We start from the raw sequence: 27,663 nt of genomic DNA, 5'->3' as shown, positions 1-27,663 counted from the left end.
CTGACCCCTTGCCAGACACAAGCAGTTCCAACTGGCCCAAAACAGAGCCACTGTGGGACAACACCAAGCCTGTTAACAAAGCTGGCTGCACCTGTGAAAACATATTTACAAAAGGGTAAAACAAAATGTGCAGCAGCTGTGAGAACGAGGAGTGAGAAAATGTGAGCTAAACAACCCTTCAGACATCAAGGTAGGAAAAAGGAAGGGGGAGGAGGTGCTCCAAGCATTACAGCAGAGCCTTGCATTCTGTGAAGACCATGGTGGAGCAGTGCCCCTGCAGTTTGTGGTAGACCACATCAGAACAGATCTTTGTGCTACAGCCTGTGGAGGACCCCACACCAGAGCAGACGGTTACATCCTGAAGATGCAGCCATGGAAAGCCTGTGCTGGAGCAGACTCCCGGCAGGAACTGTAGCTTGAGGGACCCACGCTGGTGCAGACTTTTCTAGATGAACTGTGCCCACGGAAACAACGTGTGCTGGAGCAGTTCTCAACCGCAGCCCATGGGAAGGACCCGTGCTGGAGTGGTTTCCGAAGGACTGTGTCACATGGGAGGGGCTCCACACTGCAGCAGGCGAAAAGTGTGAGGTGGAAGACACGGAAGAAACGAAGTGTTGCAGACTGATCACAGCCTCCGTTCCCCATCCCTCCTGCACCACTCAGAGGAGTCAGGAATGAAGAAGTAAAGTTGAGCCTGGGAAGAAGAGGGAGGTGGGAGGAAGGTGTTTTAGAGCTGTGCCTGTGCTTCTCACTGCCCTGTTTTTATTTGGCAATAAACTGATCTTCTCCCAGTCAAGTTTGTTTGCCCGTGGTTGTAACTGCTAAGGAATCACCTTGTCTTCATCTCTACCCTACCCATGAGATTTCTCACAGTTTTCTCCCTGTCCTCTTGAGGAGGCGAGGTAGGCACCCAGCAGCCAACCAACATCGAGAACCACCACAGATACTCATACTAAGCCATGGTTATTATTTTATGATTGATATATGCATACATACATACGTATATCAGGATGCAACACTCTCCCTTTGCATTTATTTTTATAGCTGGCTAAAAGACTGGAAATGTAGCAGGATTTTTCAAGTCACTGTGAGAAGGAACCCCACAGTGACGTTATTTTCAGGAGACTCCCCCACCCTACTTCTTGTGCAGAGCTAACTTGGGGCAGGCCACTAACTCTGCTTTACTTAATTTCTGGAAGATAAAACTCAGGATTGGGCAGGCAAAAAGGTGCCTTAAAAGTTTCCTAACTTAATTTTTGGGAACTTAAACCTTTGATCAAAATTTAACTCAGTCTTGATATCCCAGCTCACCTGTATCTCCATTCAAGTCATATATTGGAATTCTGATATTGGAATAAAAATAAGTGCTTTTCTCACATATGTAAACAGACAAAAAGAACCAACTGCATAGACAAGGTGGAAGGAGCATCACTAAGAAGTGATATATAATTGAAAGTGACTAAACAGTAGCCTTCTATTCCTAAAGAGCCTATCACATATTTCTGACATTAAAAAAAATCATATAAATAATGGTGTAAAAGTAGAATTATAAGGATTATATATACAATCATTTATTGTTTATTTTTATAAGCCATTATTTATTACTATTTTTGTTTGCCTACAGAATGTCTATACTGGTGATGAAGAGATCCGTAGGACATGTTCCTGTAGTCACAGGAACAGGAACATGTCCTACGGATCTCTTCATCACCAACTCCCTTTTTGCTGCCTTCTCACATACTGAAAATGCAGTAGCCAACAACTTGTCCACCTCAGTCCTTGAAAGTCAGTCTCCACAGGAACATACTATTTTGAAAGAAATCACTTATAATAAAAATCCTATTAATGATAACCATTATTAATCATTAATCATTAAATGATTAATCATGATAATAATTACTAGGATTTTTATTATCCAGCACCTGCACACAACAGGAAGAACAGTATCTCTATCACAGCCTATGCACAGTCTTGCAAGAAAACCAGCCCAATGTAACTACAGCGTAGGAGGATTTTTACCTGCTTTGGCAAGGGTTTGGACCTGATGACCTCTTGGGGTCCCTTCCAACCCCTACAATTCTGTGATTCTCCTTAAGGGCCCAACAGTGAACTTACCTGCCTTTTGGAGGGTTTTACTTCACACTATCTCTAGTTTAGTCCTGTTGGCTGAGCACACAGAGTTATAGGACTATGTTGGAGTAATTAGAGTGTATATGCTTTAATTCAGAAGCTTACACACTGGTCCACTAAGCAAACTAAGGCCCAGAACATGGGCATTACCCAGAGATTCCCTTTAAAAAACACACTTTTAATCTGAGCTAAAATGCTAAGACACATGCAGACTCAGATGGGTAGCACTGTAAGTTACTCTGAAACAGCACACTAGAGACGGCACCATTAAAATGTGTTTGGCTTTGTTAGAGGTTACTTTGAAGTCAACACTAATAAAAATGTCATGCACTGGGATACTGACAACTCCTTCCAGTGAGTCCTTCTATGTGTTCACCTCAAGATTGTCTTCTCTGAATATAGCTGGTTACAGAGCAGGAAATTACCCTCATTATACCGTAATTCAGAAATGGAAACAAGCACTCTGGTGATCTTGCCCACACCCAGTCACTGAAGGCATGGGTTAACAGCCAGCAGCTGTTCCTCACAGCTCACTGCCATGCAATGGTAACCTTGGTAGGTAAGAAATACCAATGAAGGAGTCAGAGGAGAGTTTCTGCTGCACGGGAAGTGTTATCAATCTTGATGTTAAGAAAATTCTTGCAGTGGGGTGTGGCTTCTACATAATGGCTTAACATTATGTAGGGACATAATGTTAAAATCAGTGATGCTCTCAGTAGTACTGCTTTGGAAGCCATTAATGATCAGTGCCCAAGCAATTATTTTCAATTATTTTTTGTTGAGTTTAGTGGGGATGATTATTGAATACAACCCACCTTTAAGATCTGTCTTAGCAAGACTGCAAAGTGTTAAAGTTCTTTATTTCTTCAGAAAGAGAAGGCTATTAAATAATGAAAATGGCAGGGGCTTCATCTTTGGTAAGACAACAAAAATGGAAAAGAGATGTTGTTACCTCTTTTACCTAGAGGAAGAGAAAAGCTCTACTTACATGCAAAGATGTGCAGACATGAATGACTTTAAGTGGACAAAAAATTGCAACTACCTTAGAGCTCCCAGTGTCCTAGGAGACACTAGAATCATTGACAAATGGGCTTGACAAAGCAGTTGCAAAACTAACATGCATAGCACCCCTTTCAGAAAGTATGTTCATGCTATATGCCTTCAGTGCATTGTCACTACTGCACAAGGGCATCGTGTTATTACTAAGAAAGGGTTGTCAGTTAACAACTAATGCTCATTCAAGTATTTTGTACTAAAATACGCTTTAATAAATAGGCAACATCCAAACAAATTTTACATTATTTTATTTTTTTCACTTGCTCCTAACAAAGCTTCCATGGTTAAAGGCACATTCCACTCAAGCTTTTGAGGCTCCCAGGTGTCACTGAAACACTTCAACTGAAACACAAATGAATGTGTGCTTCTCATTTAGATTCAGCACAGCTCAAACCATGCCAGACAGTTTGTAAGAGAACATAATCCCACCAGTGAAAAATAAATTGTTTTTCATCTTATGAGTCTTTGGGAGGAGGAAAAAAGATTAACAAATAAACAAAAATCGAAAACCTTCTGATAGGAAACATCATTAAAATTGGTCTTCTTGACGACTGAATAATAACAACATGCTTTCAAGTATGAACAGGTTTCTTTGTTGGGTAGGATATGGCATGCAGCTACCACTGGTAAGCTTTAGTCCACACTGCTTTCTTCTTGAATTCTGCAAGAGGTCTCAAGGCCAGAAGCGTAGCTGTGAAGACAAGGACAAAACACATTAATATATGCATCCAGAAAGGATGTGTGATTATTCTCCCTGTCATTTTGCTAACAGGTACAGATTCACTTCTCCTTTTACGGACTGTTTTCATGACTTTCATTTCCTAGCCTGACAGCTTCTGATGTTACTTCCGCTGTTCACAAGATATACTAGTCTCTACATCCCCCTGAAATCCTCTGAAATGTGATGCTGTATTAGACCTTTCACCTGCTTTATGGCATGTCTTCCACTGAAATAATATCACACCACCATCTGCTGATTAGACTATCACTTTGAAGTGTCACATAGATCAACCAACACTGCAGGAAGCCTGAATTCAATGACAGGTGATCCAAGAGAAGAGATAGGAGGAACTAGGAGGGACAGAAGCAGAAGGTACAAGGTCTATTCTCCGTGCAATTCATTGATTCACAGTGCAATTCACTGATTCTTCAATTTGAAAGGGTCATGCTTTTAGGCAGAACCCAGTTACCAAGCCAGTCACATTCTAGTTATCCAGGATGGATTTTCTATTTTTAAAAAAAAAACAAAAACAAAACACAACAGTGGAAGACTCATGGAAAACACGGATCTGTCTCAAACAGGGCACAGTGACAGTCTACTGTATGTATCTGAATCTTGTGATTATAAAGGAGATTCCCCCAATATCTCTTAGTATTAGTTCTGCTGTTCTGAGTGTGGTGAAGAATAGCAGATACAATAGGGGAACTTTTATCAAAGAGTGACTAGAGACTCTAGACTCTCAAAAGACAGCTAATTGTCCTAGTAATGCAAAGAACTTGAACTGGATTTCAAGAAGGCATGTTCAGGTACAACAAATCAGGTGATTCAAAGGAGGTGCCTTGTGCTAACAGAAAGAAGAAAAAGCACACTCCCTTTGCTTGAGAGTATTTGCATTGTCCTCTTAAAATCACTTGCACAGATTGTATCACAACCCTATATTTTATGGTGGGCTATGTGGTGCAAGCTAGGATGTTTCTGTAATTCAAAATATGCATTTCCTATCTATCTTTCTTTCCCTTCTATTCTGATACTCCTAGCACTTGTTAGACCTCTATACTAAGCTGCCACTGCCTGTCTCGTGTCCCTTCCCACAGTTCAGTTGCACCTGAATGAATTTTGTTTTACAATTTCTATTCTAGTATAGTAGGGTTTACATAAAGTAAAATACAAAAGTATTTTACTTTTAAGGGTAACTTCAAAAGCAATTGATAGATCTATCGCTGAAATACACTCATAGGACCAGGTGCACAATTACATTCGTTGGATCTTCAGAAGTAAATCATAGGAGGCAGTAGATGAGACATGAAAGAATTAGAAAAGGTGTTACAGGCAGGTGTTACCTGTGAAGGCTGTGTTAAAGACAAAATATGGCTCTCCTATACCTGCTAATATCACGGATTCATCTTAGTCCTTTAATAACTGGTTTTTTTGTTTGTTTGTTTGTATGTTTTTTTCTCCTCTGGATTCATAGTTATGGAAAAATAAGGACTCAATTAAAAATACTCTACCTTTCAGCAGGTCTGTGGAAGATTTTGATAGTGCTTCCTTAGGACTTTCCACCATATTGATAAGCCAGTCAAGAAACTAAAGATAGAAATAAGAAGGATAAAGTGAATTAAAGGAGCCTCTGTATCAAAACACCAGACATTCTTTTCACGTTGATAAACAACATCTAATTGCTGCTAAACTTGAATAGTTATCTAATCAGAGGAGGTGGCCAATCAAGGTTCTGCTCAAACTACTCAAAGTGCATCACACCATCAGTGTAATTTCTCCCACTGTTGGATCTGATACACCCTTTGTTCCTTCCCTCTGCCTCAGCAATAATTCTTCGTAACAAAGGTGGCACAGTAGATATCCTTTCATCTTGCCAGTTCATGCCTCTAATCTTTCAATATGATCCTTTTGTATCAATCTTTTGTCCAAACATTTTAAGGCAAATCCTTCAGTACTCTTATTGCCTTTGTCCCACTTTCATCCTCTCATTTTTCATTGTTTTTCTGGCAGTGCATGGTGCCTGCATGAGAACATGGTATTTCAAATTTATCAGGATGATCTTTAGGGCATAGACTCAAATTCTTCCCTAAAGCTTAGTGAACTTGCTCATGAACTTATATATTAACAGCCCAATCCTACATTCCTCCCAGATTCTGAACTCTGATTTCAGTGGGAACTCAGAGCACAGAAGTGTGCAGAAGCCAGTGATTAATGACTTTGCTCTGCACAAATAGCTGTGAAACTATAGATTCATAGCAATGTTTCTACATATCTCAACCACAAGCAACCTACAGTAGGTTTGCCAAATTAGGCATAAATTTCTACACTTGTTTTTGTCAAATACTTGAAAATAAAATGAAACACTACAAATGGCAAAGATCTTTGCTTGTCTTAAATTGCCACTGTAGTGCCAGCTACAGAGAATCTGCCTTTTTGGCGCTTTCAAGGCTAACTTGCTCCCAGCAGCTACCAACTCTCCTCTCTGAACTGTACCCTCAAAAGTCTGACTCTTGGAATCTTCCTTATTTCTTGCAACTCTCATTTTACTTGAGAAACTGTGTTCCATTTTTTGGAGACAAGTCATATCTGATTGCAAGTAAAGAAAAACAAGATCACATATCAGATGCAGCAGATCTAGAGGAAATAACCACTCCACCTAAGACTTAAGCTGGCTGCTACAAACAGGGTATTTTCTGATTCTTGGAAAATGCTTACCACTACATGCAATTTTACCTTCTGCGTTTGTTCTTTCCAAGGCTCTTTTGCTAGCAAAAGGAAAATGCTACTTGGAAGGAGAGTGAGAGTCTCTTGCACAGCAATCTTGTCAGTGGAGTGCTTGCCAATGTGATCCTTAGACAATTCTGGTAACACAGTTTGGTGATTCCATGACGACCAGCTAGCACTGAAGCCAAGCAGTAATGGTGCACCATGGTCAGCCCAGGCCACCACAGAAGTTGCAAACAGCCACAGGAGGAAATCTATGAACTAAAGAGGAAAAAGATAAAAAATACACTTTATTAAATGAATTATACAGAAGAAAAAAAAAATAACACCAAACACATGGTGGTTTACTCATCAAGTAATCATCAGAAAATTTAGCTAAAATTCAAAATGCAAGAACTAAAAAGTTCTTAATATTATTTCTCCTCTGAAGCAGCATAAGTTTTTTTCCAAGCTCAAAATCAAACTGAAATATCTACAGAAAGACAAGCAAAACCACACTCTTCTAAAGTCATCACTTAGTTTAAGGCTGACCCACATTTCATTTAAAACAGGGAAACATCTTTACTACAACATGACTGTAGAGGGAAATTAGGGGTAGTCACCCTTTTGGTGCTACAAATGGTTGGGAAATATTGCAGCAATGCAATGAACTTGGCTTACTTGATGTCCTAACCAGATGACTTAAACAGCTGAAGAGATGTTACAATGAACCATACACTATATACTGGGGCAGTTTTATACCCTAAAACTGCCCCAGACCTTTTAGAAACAGCAAGTGCAAAATTCTGATTGCCTTAGACAGTTCTACTGGAGAATTCAAGCTTTCCTTTGATTGTTCTGAATAAAGCAAGCTTGTAGAGATGGTTTCTTTAGTTGCCTATAGCTTTTCTCACAATTTAGATGTCATGGTTATTTTAAAGTAAGAGTTTTAAATGCACATTCACAAAACAAATTGAAAAGAATTTCTCTATGGAAATTACAGTCTTCTAAGATATTAAAACATGGGGAATAATATGTATTGCTGAGACAGAATGTGAATTACACAAAAAAAAGCCTTTTTCCTGAAAACTGCTAGTTGTTTTCAAAGCACATACCTCTTTAAGGTCAACATTTTGTATAGGTGTTGACTTGAATGCTAAATTTCTGATGTAGCCCATCAAGTCTAGCAGCCAATCCATTCTTTTCAGCACTCCTAAAAAGAAAAAAAAAAGTCGACTTACTTAAAACACTAGGATGTATCATTTTTCCTTAAAAATCAGGTGTAGGAAATCACTGTAGCAACAACTCACTGAGTGTGGAGGAACAACAAACACCAATACCATTATCACAATTAATTCATGCTTGCCACTTACAGAAAGCATGGAGGCACTTAAAGAGTAAAAAAACTATGCTTGTAATGCTGGCAACACAATGAGTACACTGAGAAAGGAACATTTAGTGAGATTCATTTCACCTAATTGCAGCCTACGCTGCAGACATGACTGCTGCTGAAACCTAAAACCTTGCTGATCTTTTTGCCCCAGTACTTCATTCACTGATGTCACTACATCAAACAAGAATGTAGGGAGTGCTGGGAAAATTCTTCTACAATGCAGAGAAGATCAGTAAAATACAGTTAAGGCATGGAAATAAAACCAGCCCTCACCCCAAGGATGGAACATATTTCATCAATTCAGATTATTCTGTCCAAAATTCATTCTGTCTCTTGCAAAGTAATAACATTCTTTATCTCATCTTTGGTTTTGAGACTACATCACTTCATACACTTCCATCTCCTGCTATTCTTTACATATGTCCTCTTCCATGTTGCCTCCTCTTTTACCCAAAGGAGGCTCGCTTCACTCATTCAAAACTCACTACTGCTTGAAGTTCTTCAACCACAGTTGGCATGTCAGGCACTAGCAATATAATGCTTTAAAGTTGGTCTGTAAACAGTCAACCGAAAGTCTTGCAGCCAGCAAAACAGGGAAGCTTCATTCTTTACTCCTCCTGTTCTTGTTTCTTCCTCCTTTATCCTGCTGAGTGATTCTGCTACTTCTCTTGTATCAGCTCCAGTGCTTATCAGACCTTCAGGCAAGCTAACCAACTCATTAACCTACCAGATAACTATCTGCTATGGTGGGGAGGAGGAGGAAGGGTATTTTGTTTCCTGTGTTAACTCAGCACAAGGAGCTCAGAAGAGCAAGTTGGTTTGCTTGGCTCAACCACTGTCATTGAAACACACCTCTATCTACTGTGTCTCACACTGATAAGTTAGATACTAGATTTGAAGGGTAGCAGGGTTGCACTGCTACTTGTCTCTAATATGCTATACATGTTTCTTAAACTGAAAGACCAGAAAGACTAAGAGACGTGGATCTAGTCAAAACTCTGGTCTGTGAATCATTTGGCTAAGTTAAATGACTTGTAGCTGATCCATGGAACCATAAAGAATTGGAGAAAAATGTTAAAGCAATGTTTGATAGAAGTATTTCAAGAGCTGAAAAAATCTGAAGATTAAACAGTTTCTAATCTGAAGAAATTTGAAAAGAACTGGGTTAGACTACCTTACTATTATTTTAAAAAGATCAGTGCAGTCTCATTGATCTTTGTTTATATTGTTCTTTATTCTTCTTTAAGGCTGGCCTTACCTGTGTTTTCATGGCTCACAATACGAGCGTGATAGAAACTGTGCAAGAACATCCATGCAATAGACTCTTTCTGGTAACAGCCTGTCAAAGTATAAATCATGGCACTCAAGTTCATCAGAGGCAGTCTGCCTTGAGAAATTAAATACAATTTGGTGAAGATGGCCTTCTCTATATTGTTCTGCAAATGCAAAAAAAATATGTTAAATTAAAACATACCTTTCTTGTGGGAACAGTAGGAGATGCCATATTACCCTTTATAAAGATGGGGAAGGAATTCTCTGATTATTCAGCAGGCTCATTCTTCTTTAAGATATTATGAAAGACTGTGCATTACAGAAGACTGCACATACTGTTAATTTTACATGCATCTATATAGTAAAGCAAAGTGCAACTCAGTACAGTTTGATTGTTTCCATACTGCTTTAAGTTTTACATTCCCTTCTGAACTGAAATAAGCCATCCTGACAGTTCTGGAGAAATCTTCTTGCAAGACAGATTTCCCACAGTGACAAAAAAAAGGCTTTCTTAAACTGCGTTTTAAGTGTGGAAATACAAAATTAAAGAATTTGGGAAATGACAGTTCTGCTTCCCTGACCTCTTTAAATGCTTGATTTATGTCATGGCTATTTGTTTATAACGACCTGCTCTGAAGTCTTTCCACACAGGTTATTTCCTTAGCATCAAGTATTTTTCAGGTGTTAGGAATTCTACTACTAGTCGATCTGGTGAGCTAGAAGCTGAAAGTTTCCATTGTTTTAATAAGCTATCTTGTCCACCAGGAAACATTTTGTGTGTGAATACAGAGACAGCGTATTAAGTCAAGGCTGTTCAGTTGAAGTATTTGAAATTTTTAATAAAAGCACACATCCAACAGTTCAAGTACAGCTAATCACCAGGATGTATTTACAGTCTGTTTCAAGTAGGTGGTTATGTTAATGCAGGAAGGCTACAGTCTGATGTTTGCACTACTGGACTAAGAATATCTAACACCATTGTTATTCTGGTAACACTCCAGGTCAAAGCTCCCAGGTGGAATCAGTAGTCCTTAAATTACCTTAAAGTTTTAGATATGGACTCTGATCATGTTTACTTCCCTCTGATGCCTGCAAAGCAGTGCCCAAACCCTCTTATGTGCATGATGCACAAAACTAACAATGCTCTTCAGGAACTAAAACACTCTGGTGAAAAGAAAAATGATAAGGCATGCTTATTTCATGTGATTTGGTGATAAAAAGTCAGGAGAAAAACATCATTACCTTAGAGATCTGGACAATGCGATCAATCTCTGAATCACCCATTTCTGAGATACATTTTGCTACACTGACATACATCTCCAGTTCACCCCTCTGGAAATAGAAAAGTAAATGAATGTTTGGATGCATACTACCAGGTTTCTCCTTCACTGAAACCAGTGAGTCTGGGAACTTTATTAATGATCATGATGACTAAAATGAGGCTATAGACTGGATTAAATATTTATTCTGTTTTACACATTCTGTATATGCTGGAGACTTCAATGCATTTAATAATTAGGGAAAAGCGATAGTTTATTTATTTTCAATTGCCATTCCTGGGAGATATTTTCTCTAGCTAAATCATTCTATACATCACTATGAGAAGCTGAATCTTCTGGTGAAAGAGAAACACCTCTGATTGTTCTATACTTCTGTTTCAGTAACATTTATTTCAATACTATGTTTTTCCATTACCAAATCATTTAAGATGACAAAATGTACATTAACTTGGTTTCACAACTTGGTCATATTCTAAAGAATATGCAAAAGTAACTTAAATTGATATTATGTAGGAATCTTAACTGCTCTCACCAAATACTTTACATTCTACTTCACGTTTCAAATCTGATGGGTCAGTGCAAAGAGATGGGATTTAACATCAGTAAAAATTACTAGTTACAAAGTTCATACACCTCACACTCAATACTTACCTGAATCTCATTTGGTAAGAGCTCATATATTTTCTCAGCAGCCTGGCAAAGGAAGCTCCAGCAATACTGGGCAGGGTTTGGAATTTTCATTGCCTGCAAGAGTCCCTGTAAAACACACTGGCAAATTTCAGTTTCTTTTGTATGGCTCTTCATTTCAAACTGTTGTGTTAGAAACACCTCTGTAAAAGACCGTAGTTTGTCTTCTGCAACATGTTTCATCCACAGGGGCAGAGACACGAGAAGGTATTTTTGGGTTTTCACCTGAAAAGCAAATACAAGCTATGAGGGTCATAAAATTTGCCATAATTCCCAGATTAAGCATCTTTATTATGTTTAGGTCTTTCTGCTTAGCCTGCATAACTGGGTTGATTTCCTCTTCGGTGGTGTTCTACAACATACAAGCAATTTACAAATGGTGAGGTATTACTCATAATTTAACAGACCAAAAAAAAATTTAAATTGCTTTGAAGTAGCCAGTGTTTTTTTTTTTTTTTTTTTTCCTCCCATGTGATATAAATCAGTATGTTTCATGGGCTCCAATAATTGCCTCTTGTAAACTAAAATTTTTTCCTAGTTTCAGATTCTAACTGTATACTGGCCCGAATCAACTATTCTTATAAAGCATTAAATTGTAAAAACAAACAAGAAGTCAGCTCAAATACTACTTCAAAACGTATTCTTAATCTTAATCTTAACAGGTTTTGTACTGAAAAGAAAATTGTGATTTTGCTGTATGCTGCCTACATAAAGCATATAGACCATGAACCTGGGCAGCTAAGGACAGTATAGTACTCCTAGCACCATTAATATTACTGTTTAGTGAGGAAAAAATGAGCAATTATCTTGAGGAAATCAAAAACTAATACACTCTGTGGCTAAGTCCATTTTGTGACCTCAAAACATCACTGTACTAAGAAACTGGGGCTCAGAAATCAAGTATTTTATTTCTTGCCACCTCATCAAATGTCTATCTTAGAATAGCCACCAGCTATTATATCTGTGTACCTGTGAAGATTAATTAATAAAAAAATTACAAGATAAAGATACCCCCTTGAAGAACTGGAAAAGATTACAAAAAATTAGAACGGATTTTCTGAGTATTGTCCTGGAGCTACTCCTCAACTAGTATGAAAAGAAAGAGCTGTAGAGCCAAGTGCACTGTGGGATTCAGGCAGTTTTTTTACAAACCGTATCACAGAACTCATGATGAACTTCCATAAAAAGAACTGCATTGTAGGGAGTATAAGCTCCAACTTGATTCCACTATAAGCGTGTCTGTTGACTATCTACAAAATTAAGGTAAAGTTTTCTAGAAGTAACACCTTTTACTAGATTAAGAGGTTCTGCTGGAAGAAGCAGGTAAACTTTTTGACAAATAGGTAGCTCTTTTCTACAAGTCTATCAGCTGGTACAAATAAAATAAAAGACAATTGTGCTCCCTACATGCTGTGCCTTCTTATGTCTCTACGTTTATCAGAGATGTAGTAGGAAACAAGAGAGGGAAAAAATCTTAAGTAATCTGAGTACATTTAAATAAAAACAATGCAGAACATCTTAAGTCCATCTTGTATTTCAAGGTCCCACAAGAGCCTCTGAGAGAGACTCTAAGAGCTTCTTCAAGATACTGGAAGTCTATCACCATAAATATTCGCTAAATAATATTTCTGCATAATTATAAACGCAGAAGTAATTTTCTAGTAAGACATTCTAAGCTTCAGTACTATCTGAGCTGAGGTCCCACAGATTTTTCTGACATACATACACTGAGACTGTAGACAAGGGGAGGTGCCACCCACATCCCCAAAAGCATTGCAGCATTTTGAGATGACTGGGCTTGTGTCACAGCCAGTTCAAGGCAGAGATGTTTTACCTCATCACCTAAAACAGAAGAAACATACAGAAATTAGGAAATAGATTAAATTTATTCTAAATTCGTAAAATAAAGGAAGATTATTGTTCTACTTGAGCACTATATTAAACTTTGAATACATAGAGATGCTGCTTATCGTTTTCAACATATATAGTGTAGAAGTCTCCTCTCCTCATTCATCCATAAATCCTGAAATATCTTGCTGAGAGTTCACAGAAGTTCACTCAATAAGAAAGATATGGAAATAGGAAGAAAATAAGAACTTTAATTATTTACTTTTTTAGCAACAAGTTTTTAATCTATAGATGGAGAAATGAGTCAGTTTTCCTTCCTGTTAAATGTAGGAGTAATTAGCATTGGTTTGCGTGCTTATGGTCTTCCATACACTAAATGTTGATATAAAATGTCATAGAACAGTTAGTCACTATTACTGCTGGTGGTGCTTGCTTGCAGTATTCTTCAAGTTAACATGGGAAGACCTTACAGTGTATAAAGGCCAGGATGGCTATGAAATCCTTCTTAGCGGTTTCTCTTCAGAGTCCTTGTAATAACTAGTACAGACTATTCTTAACAGAATAACTAGTCATCTTAATAGAATAACAAGCCATAAACACGCTGAGGAGGTCTTTTGAATAACAGCATTGCTTTCATGTAGATCATGATTGTTACAGCAACAGAAGAACAAATAATTTAAGTATTATATTGGCATTTAACTCAGAGATTATTGCTACTTGTCAGCATAAAACTTAAATAGGTGCTTTGCTTATCAAAACATTCTTTCAATAATGAAAGTAGTCGTCTATATAGCATGACTTTTACACAGTTCAATAACAGTGTATGAGCAAAGCAAATAATTCAAGAATCAAGCATTGGGCTCTTTAACAAGCCATAAACTAGATGTTAAGTCATTTGCAGAACCCTGAAAGGGTGAAATTGTTACAAGATACTTTGGTACCAATTCAAAACTCTCTCACTAGCTTGGACTAATAAATCACAGATTATGATTTAATTATGACTGTTCCCTTCAGAGCACTATTAAATACCAAATGGATACCATTTAGGTCACATTATATAGTTCATGATCTACAATTGCAATAAAGTTTATAAGATGGGAAAGCAATCTCTTGTCTTCAGTATGTTTACAGATGAAAATATCTTCACAGATTTTTTTTTGAAATATATGTTCATGAATTCTCAAGCATGAATAACAGTGAGCTAGAGAATCTGAGAGAATTGAGTGTATTTTTCCACATAAATATTCGTGAAATATCTGTCCCAGAATAACTGTGTTAGTTTCATGTATCTAGGTTGACAGGTGATAATACAACTGTTCTGTATTATGCTTTCTAGAACAACATGAATATTGCTCATTAGCATATTGCACACAAAAACCTATTTCTGCATGCATATATAACACGCAGAAGTGCAACTTCCACAGCAATACAGCAGAGCAGTCAAGAAATTACATATAAAAACAGACTACGACGCTGTCTAAACTTAATAAAAACATAGTCACAAAAATGCTGTAATGTTTCCTCTGGAATTCCCCCGATTTACAAATGTTAGACTTCCAAGTAAAAAAACAGGAATGAAAAAATTCCCCATGAATTTATAAAGTTTCAGCTATTCATAAGGTTGCATGCAAATTTGCATCAGCATGGACTGCACAGGTTAGTAGAGAAAATTCTTTCACATTTTTACAAAAGGTTCCACAATCAATTGCAAGGATACAAAATAAAGCAGAAGATCCAGCCCAATTACCAGCAAAAGACTTTAGCATGTTGCCAAGTCTTTCTAGATCTAGCAAGTACTTGTTCCTCATAAGACAGTTCAATATCTAGTGCTTTAAGAAGTGTTTTGAATATGTAAAATAAGTATCAAAAAGAAATAAGATCAACCTTCCATTTTCCAGGCTGTAGAGCACATCAATTCAAATGCAACAGAGCTTGCCCAGTCCAATTGTAAAAAATAAAATCATCTGCAAGGCTAGTAATGACAATTACATAAATCAAGAGAAATAAAACTCAGCAGAATCAAACAAGGGAATACAGAACTTTCCATAGTAGGTGTTTTTTTAAGTAAATGGGTTTGAAGTTCAAAGTCATTTATATCAACTGAAAGTGGCACTGACAGATATCCTCAGTAGAAAAATATTATACAAGCTGTCTAAACCCATACTTCAAAATCAAAGCTACTCTCCTACATGAAGAAGAAGTGTTCCTAGAAGCACAGAAATCAGGGATGTGACAGAAAAATGGGATATGATTTCCTCTGTTACTCAGTGTAATTTAGTAGACACCTTATTTCAGACTAGTGATAACTCAATGAACTACAGAGCAGTTTAAACTTGTGATAAAGCTGCCTGCATCTTCCAACACAGACACTGGAGCTGTGCTTAATGGTGAAAATAAGATATAATTAATTTCCAGTTTTGTGATGCACTCTTCTCACTATCCAGCACAGTTCTAGGGAACTGCTCCAAACCTCTTGGTTTTGATCTTCTCTAACCTGTTCTTCTATTAAAACAACCTGTGTCTACACACTGATTGAAACTATATGCTTGTGAATATTAGAAATTTGGCTTTGACAGCTGCAGTGTATGAAGTTTATGCCAATAAAGTTATCTTGAGACAAGTACAAGACTTAATAAAAAATTATAAAGCTTACCAAAGTTTAGCCTCATCAATGGTGAAAGAACAGATGCCCAGTTTACAGGTGGATACTGATGACTTTCTCCAACTATTGCAATGGGCGCCAGTGCTACTTTCAACAGCTGAGCTGGAACAGATTCAGGGCCTGCAACAAAATATTCAGTCACAGTCTAAAATTTATACACATGCAAGCCTCTCAGAAAAAAGTGAATAAAGTTTATCAATTCACACTGCAATGAAGACCAAACTGTAGGAATGAACTAGAGCATCATAAAATTACAGGGGGAAGAAAAAAACAACCACCCTTTTAAAAAGGTATCTGAGAATTAGCTGTCTCTTGTTCGTAATCATCAGCTGTATTTTTAACATTAATAACCTGTTAAAGAAGGCTTTTGTTACTGAGAATCAGAAGCTTTCTGGTTCCTTCCCCCCTCCTTGACCAATTTATGAGTTAAGATATTCCTCATCTAGTAGGGAACTATATTTGCATTTTCTTAGTAACAGAACAGCCAAATTTACTGATACCGTTCTCATGTCCCATCCTGGAGGTGTAGGCCACAAAAAAATGTCAAACACATGCTAACCTTTACTACATACTGTATTACTTAAAGATGGGCAATTAACTCAGTAAAAGTCCTCCACAAAAGCAAAGCAATCTCTACCTCCAGTAAAAGCAAAATGTGCTTAATAAAAAGCAATGAGTTCACTTAACTCTGCACAACAGTAACCTTTACTGCTTTACCTCCTTTAAGATTATAATCCAAGACAGCTCTCTTTTGCTAGCACACCTCATATAAGAGGATACTTTCTTCAGGTTCCTTTGTATTATCACACATAGCACTAACCCACTTGAATACCAGACCATTACATAGAATCTTAACCCAGAATTGCTGAAATACAGGACAGAAGAAAGCTTCCCTGATGAAGTATTCCCAAAGAACCATGTTAACACTTAAAGTGATTTGACTTTCATTCCCATGAAGGATGTAAGTCATCTCACAGACAGAGAAAAGGGGAAAGGGAAAACATCTAAGAAGCCAGAAAAAAAAATCATCACAGAAAATGATATAATTCTCTTACTCTTTAAAGTGTAATTCAATTTTTTGTTTTAAAAGAGTTTGTGTAGAAATTTTTAGAGATATGACTGCATTAGTGAAGCTCAAATTAGTATCTAGAAAAATTCTATTAGCAAATAAAAGCAGGATACCACCTTTTAAAGCCATAATACATTTCCTGGACATATATTATAGTTCGATCCTTCTTACCTTTTTTTCCACTTTCAACGGCAAAGTCAATGGCTGCCCTGATAAAGCTGTTTTCAGGCAAGTAGCTAAAATCCGGAGGAACTGTGAAGACAAAAAGACTCCTTATATACTAAAATGTGCCAGCAGAAATTTTAACTTCCTGCTCCCATGTAAATTCAAAGGCCAAATTGTGCTTTATTTGAGCTAAGTCTGCATGTGATTCAATGCAATTAGACCAAAAGATTATTGATAGATGCATTGGCCTTTCTGTTCTTAAAGTTAAATGCCAGCATTGCTGAGAGATATCAGCGCTAAAAAACAAATTCAATGATCAACTGAAAAGCTGGGGTAAGATTTTCCTTAAAATGCATCAGACACTACAAGTCAGGCTTTAAAATAGCGTTTGAAAAGCTTAGTAAGCTTAATACAACAAAAAACATTCCATATCTATCTAACCTCAGGCCCTTGTGTCATATTATACAGAAACAGAAAATCTAAGATTTATTTATTTATTTTGCTGATGAGGATGTTTATTTTTACTTCTTGTTATTGTTTACCAACTTGGTTCACACTGAAGTGAACAGCTTCCAATTCATTAGTTCCCTCCTTTGGTAGTTTATCACTGTTGTAATTCTACTTTTCTTTCACCTATTGGATATTGAAACAGCACCAGAAGATAATTACATATTGACAGAATACAAATTTCTGTGTTAATCACAGTAGCTACATTAAAAGGGCACAGAACACCAGTTTTCAACATCAGCTAACTAGAGTCCCCCTACTAGTAAAGTACTCATCTGAAAAATCAGCTTTTTCTTGTTGTTATGGACTAGCTTTTAAGTGTTAGCTTTTTATAAAGTAAGATGTACTTGATTGTATCTTAATCTAATAAAACAAGGTTAACCTTGCTAAAACAAGGAGTAATTAATCAGCACTCAGGGCATAGACTGCATAATGCAGACAACATACCTGTCAAATGCAATGAAAAACTTCTTTACAATTCATTCTAGGTGTTTTAAACAGAATATAAACACCACCAATAAATGAGGTTGGTCAGAACAACTGAGTAGCTTACTTTGATACTGCAAGTAAAAACAGATTGCCAGGGTGTTGAGGGCATCCTGTTCGGCACACTGATTTCTGCTGTATGTTCCAGCCTTTAGGGGCACACAGGACCATGAGGTCTCTGATCCAAAGTCTGTTGTGTCATTTAATAGGGCTACAGTGTCTAGACTGCAAATGCCTGGTGTGTCCCCTGCTATCTTTTTAGTTGGATGTTATTGTTATATGTTCTTTATGTAGCAATATTAAAGCATCTTACCAGATGCCCTGCTCTGGGTAGAAGACAAACAGGACATATGAAGGTGTCCCAGAAGTCCTGCTGCATTTGTCTGAAGGCCAATCTGCCCTGAAAAACTGATTATCTGTTGAGACAATGAATCAACACTTAGTCAGATTTCTCTATGTTGCCTCAATTAAGCTGGACACAAACATTACATTGTTTCTTTAAACAGAATTGGTCTGTTTATGCAAGGTGTCAAAATACCCTACTGCATTATCCAAAGAAGAAAAGAAGAGACTACCTCCTTACCTGTGTAAGGGTTCTGATGACTTCATTGAGCATACTTTGAAACTGGGAGGACTGGACGCTCTCAGATTTCAGCTACCAGAAAAGCAAGGATAAAAAAGAGATGTGAATTTTGTAAGGGAAGAAAAACAAAACAGAACGGACACTGAAAAGACAGATCATATTTGCACACGTGCCTTTTTGTGGGGGAATAGAGAAGAGAAGAAAGCCTACACAGCAGTAAACTTATTCCCAGTGACACTGCATGTGAGCCATATGATGGGAAAACAGAACATACTCCATCCTACACACTGTAATCCATCCCACTTGGTTCACATCCAACACAGCTCAGTATTGTGTAAATGGAACGCTCTGGTAGATGGCCACTCCTGTACGGATGCAGGAAAAATCATTGTACTGTTACCACAAAAGCCGGTTGAAGAAACTCTCAAAGGCTCAATTTTGGAGTTTCAGAAATCAGGCTTTTTTTTTTTTTTTTTTCCCCCCCGGTGCTGGATGCACTGGGGATAGTTCCTCCCAGAGTGCATACCTGTCTCAGAAACTCCTGAACATACATTGCAGGTGTTACACATGCAAAAGTTTTCCTGCAAAGCATATACATATTCAATACTTTACCCCCAAATCATTTACATAGTATCTGCCCCTTTGGACATGTGCTGTTCAATGGGTCAGTGGTCTTTAGAGGACTTTGAGACCCTCTGCTGGTCATTTTCTTGGTGTCCTCTAGTTGAATTCTCCCTTAATGCATGTGCAGTGTGGGTCACCCCAGACAGTTCAACTCTTTTTTCCAGTTACATTGTCCTAAACCAGTCTTAGTTGGTTTTAACCACAAAGCTCAGCAAGGCCTAAGGCTTCTTATCTATTCGTGCATACACAACGCTCAAGGTTTTCTTATCATTTTTATACATACCAACATTTCAAAGTTGCTCAAGCAAGCATAATTTAAGCACTAAAGAGATACAGCAGAGTCTTTGTTCAAGGCACCACTATCTTGCCTTCTTGTCAGATTTCTAGGAGAGCTATAAAAGTATCATCTGCTTGCACGTTCTCACCTGTATCATGCCGCTTTCAGAACCAACCAGTGCAACCAGCCCATTGACAGCTGCCAGACGCTGCATTGTTGGAGAGCCCTGGAAATGTAGTTCAGGATCAGTGAATCACTGGGACCACACAGCACTACAGTTGCATCTGTAGCACAACAGATGTTTCACTTAAACAAAAGGGCTTCACTTTCAACTTAAAAAATCACAATTGTTATCTCTTCTATACCCTCCATCCCAACAACCTCTTCAGGTCAGACTCCAGCATGATGGAGAACTATATTCTATCTCTTGCTGTATAAGAGAAACCTTGCTGAATATGGAGACCTTCTCCCTCCCTCCCCCCCCCATCTAAAATCATTACACATTTCTTACAAAGCACTTTCTTCTGTCACTGTCTGTATGCCACAAAATATGCCAATGTGATTCAACTCTAAAATACTTTTTGATATTTACCCATCTTACTGTTTAAGTTTAGAGTTTGCTTTCAAAAACACAAATGTTTTAATAATGAGATAAATTAAAATTATTGACACAGAACAGCAAGCAGAGTGAATGGATACATCTTACTCCCCCCACTACTCAGTAACAGCAGCAATGATGAGTGGTGCCTTCAGTCAACCCGGAACTGTTCAGCTACACCTAATACTGTTAATTCAGTCTAAAAACCACATTGCAGTCACTGCATTCCTTCAGTATAGACACAGCAATTACCATAACATAAAAACAGTAAAAATAGTACTATGAAAAATAGTACTGACAATTTATTACTTCTAAAACAACAATTTAGGAGAGTAAACTTAAAACAACTGAGACACTATAATCACCATTCTGATAGTCCATTTTCTGTTAAGTAGCACCTAGTGTCACGAAGTATCTTTATTAACCTATATTTTACCCCTGGATGTTGTTCCAAATTAGTAAAAATGTACCGATCTCCAATCACAGAATCACAGAATGGCTTGGGTTGGAAAGGACTTTAAAGGCCATCTAGTTCTAACACATTACCATGGGCAGGGCTGCTGCATCCACAACTTCTCTGGGCAACCTGTTCCAGTGCCTCACCACCCTCACAGTGAAGAATTTCCACTCTTTTAGTTTAAAACCATTCCCCCTTGTCCTGTCATTTATCTGACCACATAAAAAGTTGCCCTCTGTCTCTTTAATGAGACTCTTATAAGTATTGAAAGGCTGAAGTAAGGTCTCTCCCTGGAGCCTCCTCTTCTTCAGGCTGAATATCCCCAACTCTCTCAGACTTTCTTAATAGAAGAAAGATTTCAGAAATCTCCAAGATCTCATGGAAATAAGCACTTCCCATAAAGCAAACAAGTAGAAGTGAAACAGGGCTCTTCTTCTGTAGTGAACAGCCTAACAACATATTTTTGCTTCCAAATATCAATGAAATAGCGTATCCCTATTCGGTCCTAAATTTTCCTAGCATTGGTCCAGTGAGGCAAATTATGTCCCTACTGTTAAAATCCCCCCAAAACCCTAGGATGTAAATGCAAACTCCTTTACCTCTGCAATCAAAGTTTTTATCCAGGCTGGCATTAGTTTGTTACGCAGGTCTTCAGCTTTCCCGTGACCACAAACTGACAAACCATGAACAATTGTACCTAGAGCTAAAGCAAAAGCGGATGTCTGTAAGAGAAAGACACATATTAAAAAAACAGATCTTCCAAAGAATTCTGTATTCTGTTCAATATTTACTACTGAAATACTGCTTAAGTATTTATTATTCCTTATAGGAGTCACAGACTTATAGAAGTCACATATTTGTCTAGAACTCCAGAGGTTCCTCATTTCAAGTGTTTTCTCCTGTCAAGTGACATGGGATTTTCTGAGATTAGATACTGATCTTTGGCACATAGTTTGCTCTGGAACCTTTACTGTAGAGCACACTTTCAGATACAACAGTGAAAAGGAGCTACTAAAATAGTTTGTTTTGACTTATTTTACAGATGAACATACTAAACAGACGATCAGTGTAATAGCAGGCTTTAACTCTAAATGTTTTTTCTTTTTCCTTTTTTCCTTTTCTGGCAAGCATTTAAAACAAAAAGCAAACAAACAAACAATGAACAAGTACTGTAATAAAGAGACTATTCTGTGCATTTTTAGGGGATAACTCTAGAACACTAAGGGATAAAGGAGACACCTGGAAGAAGCTGTGGATGCACTGTCTGGAAATCAGAAGAGCACAGAAGATATGTTAATCTATCAAGAAAAATTATTTAAAGACAAATGTTACGAAAGACTAGAACAGATGGGATATAGGGACTAAAGACATCAAGAACTCAGAAATACCAACCACCTCCCTTTTAAATGCAATCAAACATATAAAAACATATAAACTCTGAATCTTCACCTGCTGATTGTCTTCCACCAGGGTCCGCAGCTTGTTCATAGCGTCCTCAGCCTCCGCTGCTTCTATGATTCCAACACTGAAGGCAGAGACACAGGAACAGGCAACAGAATAGGAAAGCACCTGAAAAAAAAACACATTATTATATTCTGTTACATGGTACTATTCAAATTCAGTGCAAAGATTAGAAGCCAAAGAACATTTTCCATAGCTTGCAATTCTGCCATAACCTCACTGTGTCCAGCACCAACACATCTCATTTACAAGGTTCACTGAGTAATCCCACAAAATAAAGAAGAAACAAAACAAAGACAGAACAACCAAGCAAAAAACAACAAGGAGGCTTTCTACACTTACTTCCTCAGTGAGGATTTATACTACATGGTTACTACCACAGTAAAACCTTATAATGAATTCTTGTACAGCAGCTCAAACAGCATACGCTGCTGCAGCTCCAACATTTGTTGTTATTGTGTGCCTTGGTTACACCTGCTTTTACTTTTTTTTATTTGTACATACTGTTTTTCTGGTGAAATGTTGCACTTTACTATTATTTTGATTTTTTTTTAAATTATTTTGAATATATTGAATTATTTTACTATACAGACTAAATCCTTTATTGTAAGCAACAAGTTTTATAAATCTGTCTGCTGTTGTCTGTTATGGCTGTTGCCCAGAGGTAGTTTGAAAAGTATCTGGGATAACAGGGCCTGCGAAAGTTAAGACACAAGCCCTTAAACCCTTACAATCAATCAGTGCCAGAAACTCACAAATATCACTCTAGGCTTTGTACCATTTCCTCCTGTAAGCTAATATGAAGTCTACACTCTTCATTTGACAACTCCATAGGCACAAAAAAAGGAAAGGTGGTTTTACTGTCTCATCAGAATCATGGGTAATTTGTGTAACAGAAATAAAATTACAAAATGCCACATATAGCATAATTGAAAAGAAAACTAACTTCTAGGAAATGTAAGGTATTACAAAAATATCTTTCATGAACAATGGAACAATACACTGGCATGACAAAAAAAGTCATGCCATTTTCAATTTATACTTTCAGAGATTTAAGAGAGATTCTTAGTCCATGCCATTAAGTGAATATACCTAAAGTGAGGAAGTATGTCTGATGCTGTTTCTGTAGGGCAAATTTCTGACCTTCCATGCAAATGTAGTTATTTTTCTCCATGCAGATATCTGATCATTAACTATGTGAGCACTCACAGCATGCTGTGATCCCATCAGAGCTACATTCAGGAAGAGAAGCACATACACGGCACATGGGCAACTGTTCTACTATGACAACAGCCTTGTGTAAGGAACACAGGTGACACTATTTTTCTGCTCTTTAGCCTTGGATGTGGAAAGAAAGGAAATGAAGTCTGAACTTTCAACAAGGCAGCTGTGTCAACCTCCTTTGTACCAAAGCAAAGCAACAGAACAACAGATGACTACAGAAATTAGAGAGCTCCTGCCTACTGGACAGGGCTGGCAACAATTTGACCCCAAAGCAGTAACGCCCAGGTTTGGCCTGCTCTTGCTGAAGTAGGCCGAATCTATCTCTCAGATAGAGGATTATACGCCAGCCTTTTATAGCTCTGAAAGAGCCTCTAGTGCATTTCGTAAACACAGTAGTATTCATCCTAGGGTGCTGGCCAACTTCTACTGATGTGATTATCTATGCAATGCCTTATATGATTTTAATTGATAAAGGTAAGTTTGGAATCTCATTCCAAACTAATTCATGTTAGTGAACAGCTGCTGCATTTCATCCCAGAAGTTTCTTATTACCCAGTTTAAACTCAGTAAAATACTATGAGGTCTCTTGGGAGAGATAAACGATTTCACAGCTCTAAGTCACTTTAATGCACGATCCATAAATTGAACAGGGCTAATCCTCAATACACATGTAATGCCAAAAGAAGTTAACTCATAACATAACCTTAGAACCATAGAATGGCTGGGGTTGGTAGGGACCTTAAGTATCATCTAGTTCCAATACCCCTGCCATGGGCAGCGCAGGAACACCATGAAGAGCTTTAATAAAGAACAAGCTTTCAGAGCAGTACTAAGAAGGATACGAGAAGAATACTACCAACCTCTAACTCTTGCATATGACAGGCGCAGTTTTTTGTTTTGATTTGGTTGTAAAAAACCTGCTTATCCTGATTCTTGATTTCTGTCGTAAACATATCCCATTTCATCACCCTTACTTCTCAAGTTCTACCTCAGCAACGTTACAGACTCATTCATGCTCAGACCACGCTGAAATAATGAATGTTGCTGTATTAGTCCATGGTCAGCACATGTAAGCTTGCGTCATGTCAAAATGGAAAAAATGAGCTTGTGTGTGATGCCTCATAACGGTGGAGAAGGTCCCTCTTTATTTCTATCCATCTTGTTTACAGCTCCTTATGACAACAGAAAAGAGAGGGAAGAAAACTACATTCCTACTGTTTTAACTGTTTTTTTATGTCTGGCTAATGTAAAGTTGGGTACCTCCAACTCACAGTTAAATCGGAAAGCATGCTCAAATTTAGCACAGTCTTTTTAAGTCTTCAAAACAGTTATAAAGAGATCAGCAAATGGAACCATAGCAGCTTTCACAAGCTCAAGACTCACATTAGTTTGTGACATCAGCTTTCAAAGTAGGAAGCAGAAAGCATACTGCTGTCTGCTTGCTTGTAGCTATCTTTTAACCTTTTCGGGAAATTTCTTAATGTTTGCACAGCATTACAAGTTATTGACGTTTTTTGTTTTTTATTTATTTATTTATATATTTTTTAACAGATATAAAACCAGCCTGAGAGAATCATAGAATCATCAACATTGGAAAAGACCTCCAGAATAGTATGGTCCAACTATTACCCCACTACCAATGTCAGCCACTAAACCATGTCCCTAAGCATCATGTCCAACCTTTCCTTGAACACCCCCAGGGACAGTGACTCCACCACTTCCCTGGGCATCCTGTTCCAGTGCCTGACTGCTCTTTTTGAGAAGAAACGTCTCCTCACTTCCAGCCTGAACCTCCTGTGGTGCAACTTGAGGCCATTCCCTCTAGTCCTATCACTAGTTACCTGCGAGAAGAGGCTGATCCCCAGCTCCCCACACCTTCCTTTCAAGTAGCTGTACAGAGCGATGAGCCTCCTCTTCTCCAGACTAAACAACCCCAGCTCCCTCAGCTGCTCTTCACAGGACTTGTGCTCTTCACCAGGTCTGTAGCCCTTCTCTGGACATGCTCCAGGGCCTCGATGTCCTTCTTGTAGTGAGGGGCCCAAAACTGAACACAGTCCTTGAGGTGTAGGCTCACCAAAGCTGTGTACAGGGTAATGATCACTTCCCTGGTCCTACTGGCTACACTATTCCTGATACAAGCCAGAATCCTTTTTCTCTGCACACCTTTCCATAGCTTTGATATTGAGAAAGAAATATTATACATCAGTTATTCCAGTACTACAGGTATAAAACTTAGGTAAAAAGTTGAATTATTAAAGACAGCCAACAAAGAAAAAGGAAGATTTAAAATCTGTGATAAAACAGATCATACCTCCTGGACTGATCTGCTCTGGTCCTCACTGTTTTCCAGGTATTTGCAGAGTTTTTGCAGTGAAGCAGAAACATGCACTCGTGATTCTGTTTGGCTGCTGTAACTCATAAGGGAAAGAACAAGTCCTACTCCCAAAATACATCCAGTGCTTAAAGAGAAGGAAAAAAAACACATTATATACACACACACACACACGTATACATAATACGTATATTAGCCATACCTTTGCTGCTCTGAACACTTTTTTTCATGACATTAAACTTGAGGGCCCTCTCCCCACCACTCTCTTTCACTTTGCCATCTTGTTTGTGATCTACATAAAATTAATATTTAAGCACGCTTCATCCCCATGGTATCTCAGATTTCCCAATATGTTCTAAGTGTTTCACTGCCAGTCTATCAGGCACTCAGCACTGCTGTCTTGTCATCACCCATCTTTGAATTCATTGTCAGTTATCTCAGTAAGGTAACCTGGCAATGTACAGCACATGACACTATCATGCCACAGAATGGAAGAATTCATGAATAAATCGTGAAATAAAATAAAAGGTTTATATTTTAGGGTGAAGCAAAACTGACAATTTTTAAGGCCTAAATCCTATTACTAAGGTCTATGGAGTTTAACAGTTTTCTGAAGGTACAGTTAAGAAAAGTCTTATGATGGTTTTGATTGAAAATACCTCATATCCAAACCAGTTACTGACCTTGTGAAAAGCTCCACAAAAAGTCAAATGCTCTGCCCAGCAATTTAAAGGAAGATTACTATGCATTTCAAGCTTCATAATAATCTGCTCTTTACTACATCTTTACTCAACATGTAAGCTTCAGCATCTATTAATTACTCCATACTTCTCCAATATTTATTCTTGCAGATACAAGCTAATTCTACCTGGTAACAAATTTATACAAGACGACACATCTGCAATGATCTTGTAGAATTCATCCTTAATATACGAAATGGCAAGACAAGCCAGAAAACGTGACTGCTCTCCATGATTCTCAAAAGCTTTGCACAAGCAAACACTTCAAACAACAGCATTAGGTCAATTTTCACTGCAACATGTTTTTCTTTGGAGAAGAGACAGCTGGCCAATACAGAGGCTGTATGTACTGTTATGTTTGTTACCTATATGCTGTACTGCTATAATTGGAAACATAGCTTGGATTTCCCTCCAACCCCCACAACATGAAGGCTGATGTGAGCAAATCCATTCACAGAATCACAGAATCACAGAATTTCTAGGTTGGAAGAGACCTCAAGATCATCGAGTCCAACCTCTGACCTAACGCTAACAGTCCCCACTAAACCATATCACTAAGCTCTACATCTAAACGTCTTTTGAAGACTTCCAGGGATGGTGACTCCACCACTTCCCTGGGCAGCCTGTTCCAATGCCTCACAACCCTTTCGGTAAAGAAGTTCTTCCTAACATCTAACCTAAAACTCCCCTGGCTCAACTTAAGCCCATTCCCCCTCGTCCTGTCACCAGGCACGTGGGAGAACAGACCAAATATGATCTACATGAATAAAAGGAAAAGTTAACAGTCATGAATGTACTTGCTCGCTGAACTGCACTTGCTTCTATCTGCCTCTACATAAAAGAGGTTTGGAGAGAAAAATGAGCTGTTATATGGCTTCCGTAATAAATAACTCTGACAAAACCTAGTAGCATAAAGAATTAAGTGTGTAAAAGTAATTCATCATGCATATTTTCCATACATGTTTACATGGAAACATCAGTGTATTTTTTAAACATCCTTATTTCTGTTTCTGTGTAACATACGAGCAGATTAACAGTCCCCTCCCAGATCTCTCAATGTCTGCGTGCCTTCCATTTAGAATCAGGAGCAACTGCAGTCCCTAAGGTTCTGCAATCTCAGAAACTCACAAAAAAATTGAAGATGCATCTTATTAATATACACTTAACCACTTGAAATGATTTGAAATGTTTTTCTGCTTTAAAAGATTATGACTACCATCATTATTTTCTCCCCTGTGTTGTTGAAGACAATTAGGAGTAGTGGTTTATAAGCAGCCTTCACACAACGACCTTTTCCAGACAAGAAACTTTCTAGAGTATTTTATGTAACTTAACACAGACTTAACACAGATTCTTACAGATCATAAGTGGACCCCCACCATGCTAAATCA

The 27,663-nt window shown here is 37.9% G+C and overlaps 1 protein-coding gene across 1 annotated transcript in view; it reads right to left on the bottom strand.

Annotated features, from left to right (window-relative positions):
• Nucleotides 1–3,415: 3,415 nt before the first annotated feature.
• FOCAD (focadhesin) overlaps nucleotides 3,416–27,663 on the bottom strand; it is a 122,140-nt gene continuing 97,892 nt past the window's right edge. Inside the window, exons 30-45 of the mRNA XM_084304818.1 lie at nucleotides 25,512–25,659; nucleotides 21,965–22,084; nucleotides 21,115–21,237; nucleotides 19,609–19,686; nucleotides 18,560–18,631; nucleotides 18,290–18,392; nucleotides 16,990–17,070; nucleotides 15,741–15,869; nucleotides 12,966–13,081; nucleotides 11,204–11,464; nucleotides 10,515–10,604; nucleotides 9,259–9,436; nucleotides 7,723–7,820; nucleotides 6,638–6,889; nucleotides 5,416–5,491; nucleotides 3,416–3,877 (exon numbers count right to left, since the gene is read on the bottom strand). Of these exons, the coding sequence (XP_084160944.1) occupies nucleotides 3,804–3,877; nucleotides 5,416–5,491; nucleotides 6,638–6,889; nucleotides 7,723–7,820; nucleotides 9,259–9,436; nucleotides 10,515–10,604; nucleotides 11,204–11,464; nucleotides 12,966–13,081; nucleotides 15,741–15,869; nucleotides 16,990–17,070; nucleotides 18,290–18,392; nucleotides 18,560–18,631; nucleotides 19,609–19,686; nucleotides 21,115–21,237; nucleotides 21,965–22,084; nucleotides 25,512–25,659 (1,999 nt within the window). The 3' untranslated portion in view covers nucleotides 3,416–3,803. The remainder of the gene's footprint in view (nucleotides 3,878–5,415; nucleotides 5,492–6,637; nucleotides 6,890–7,722; nucleotides 7,821–9,258; nucleotides 9,437–10,514; nucleotides 10,605–11,203; nucleotides 11,465–12,965; nucleotides 13,082–15,740; nucleotides 15,870–16,989; nucleotides 17,071–18,289; nucleotides 18,393–18,559; nucleotides 18,632–19,608; nucleotides 19,687–21,114; nucleotides 21,238–21,964; nucleotides 22,085–25,511; nucleotides 25,660–27,663) is intronic.

Source organism: Netta rufina, assembly GCF_964035555.1.
Source record: "Netta rufina genome assembly, chromosome: Z".
Classification (NCBI taxonomy): Eukaryota; Metazoa; Chordata; class Aves; order Anseriformes; family Anatidae; genus Netta; species Netta rufina.
Note: the sequence above shows the minus strand (reverse complement) of the source record. Positions and strands in the feature narration are given on the sequence as shown.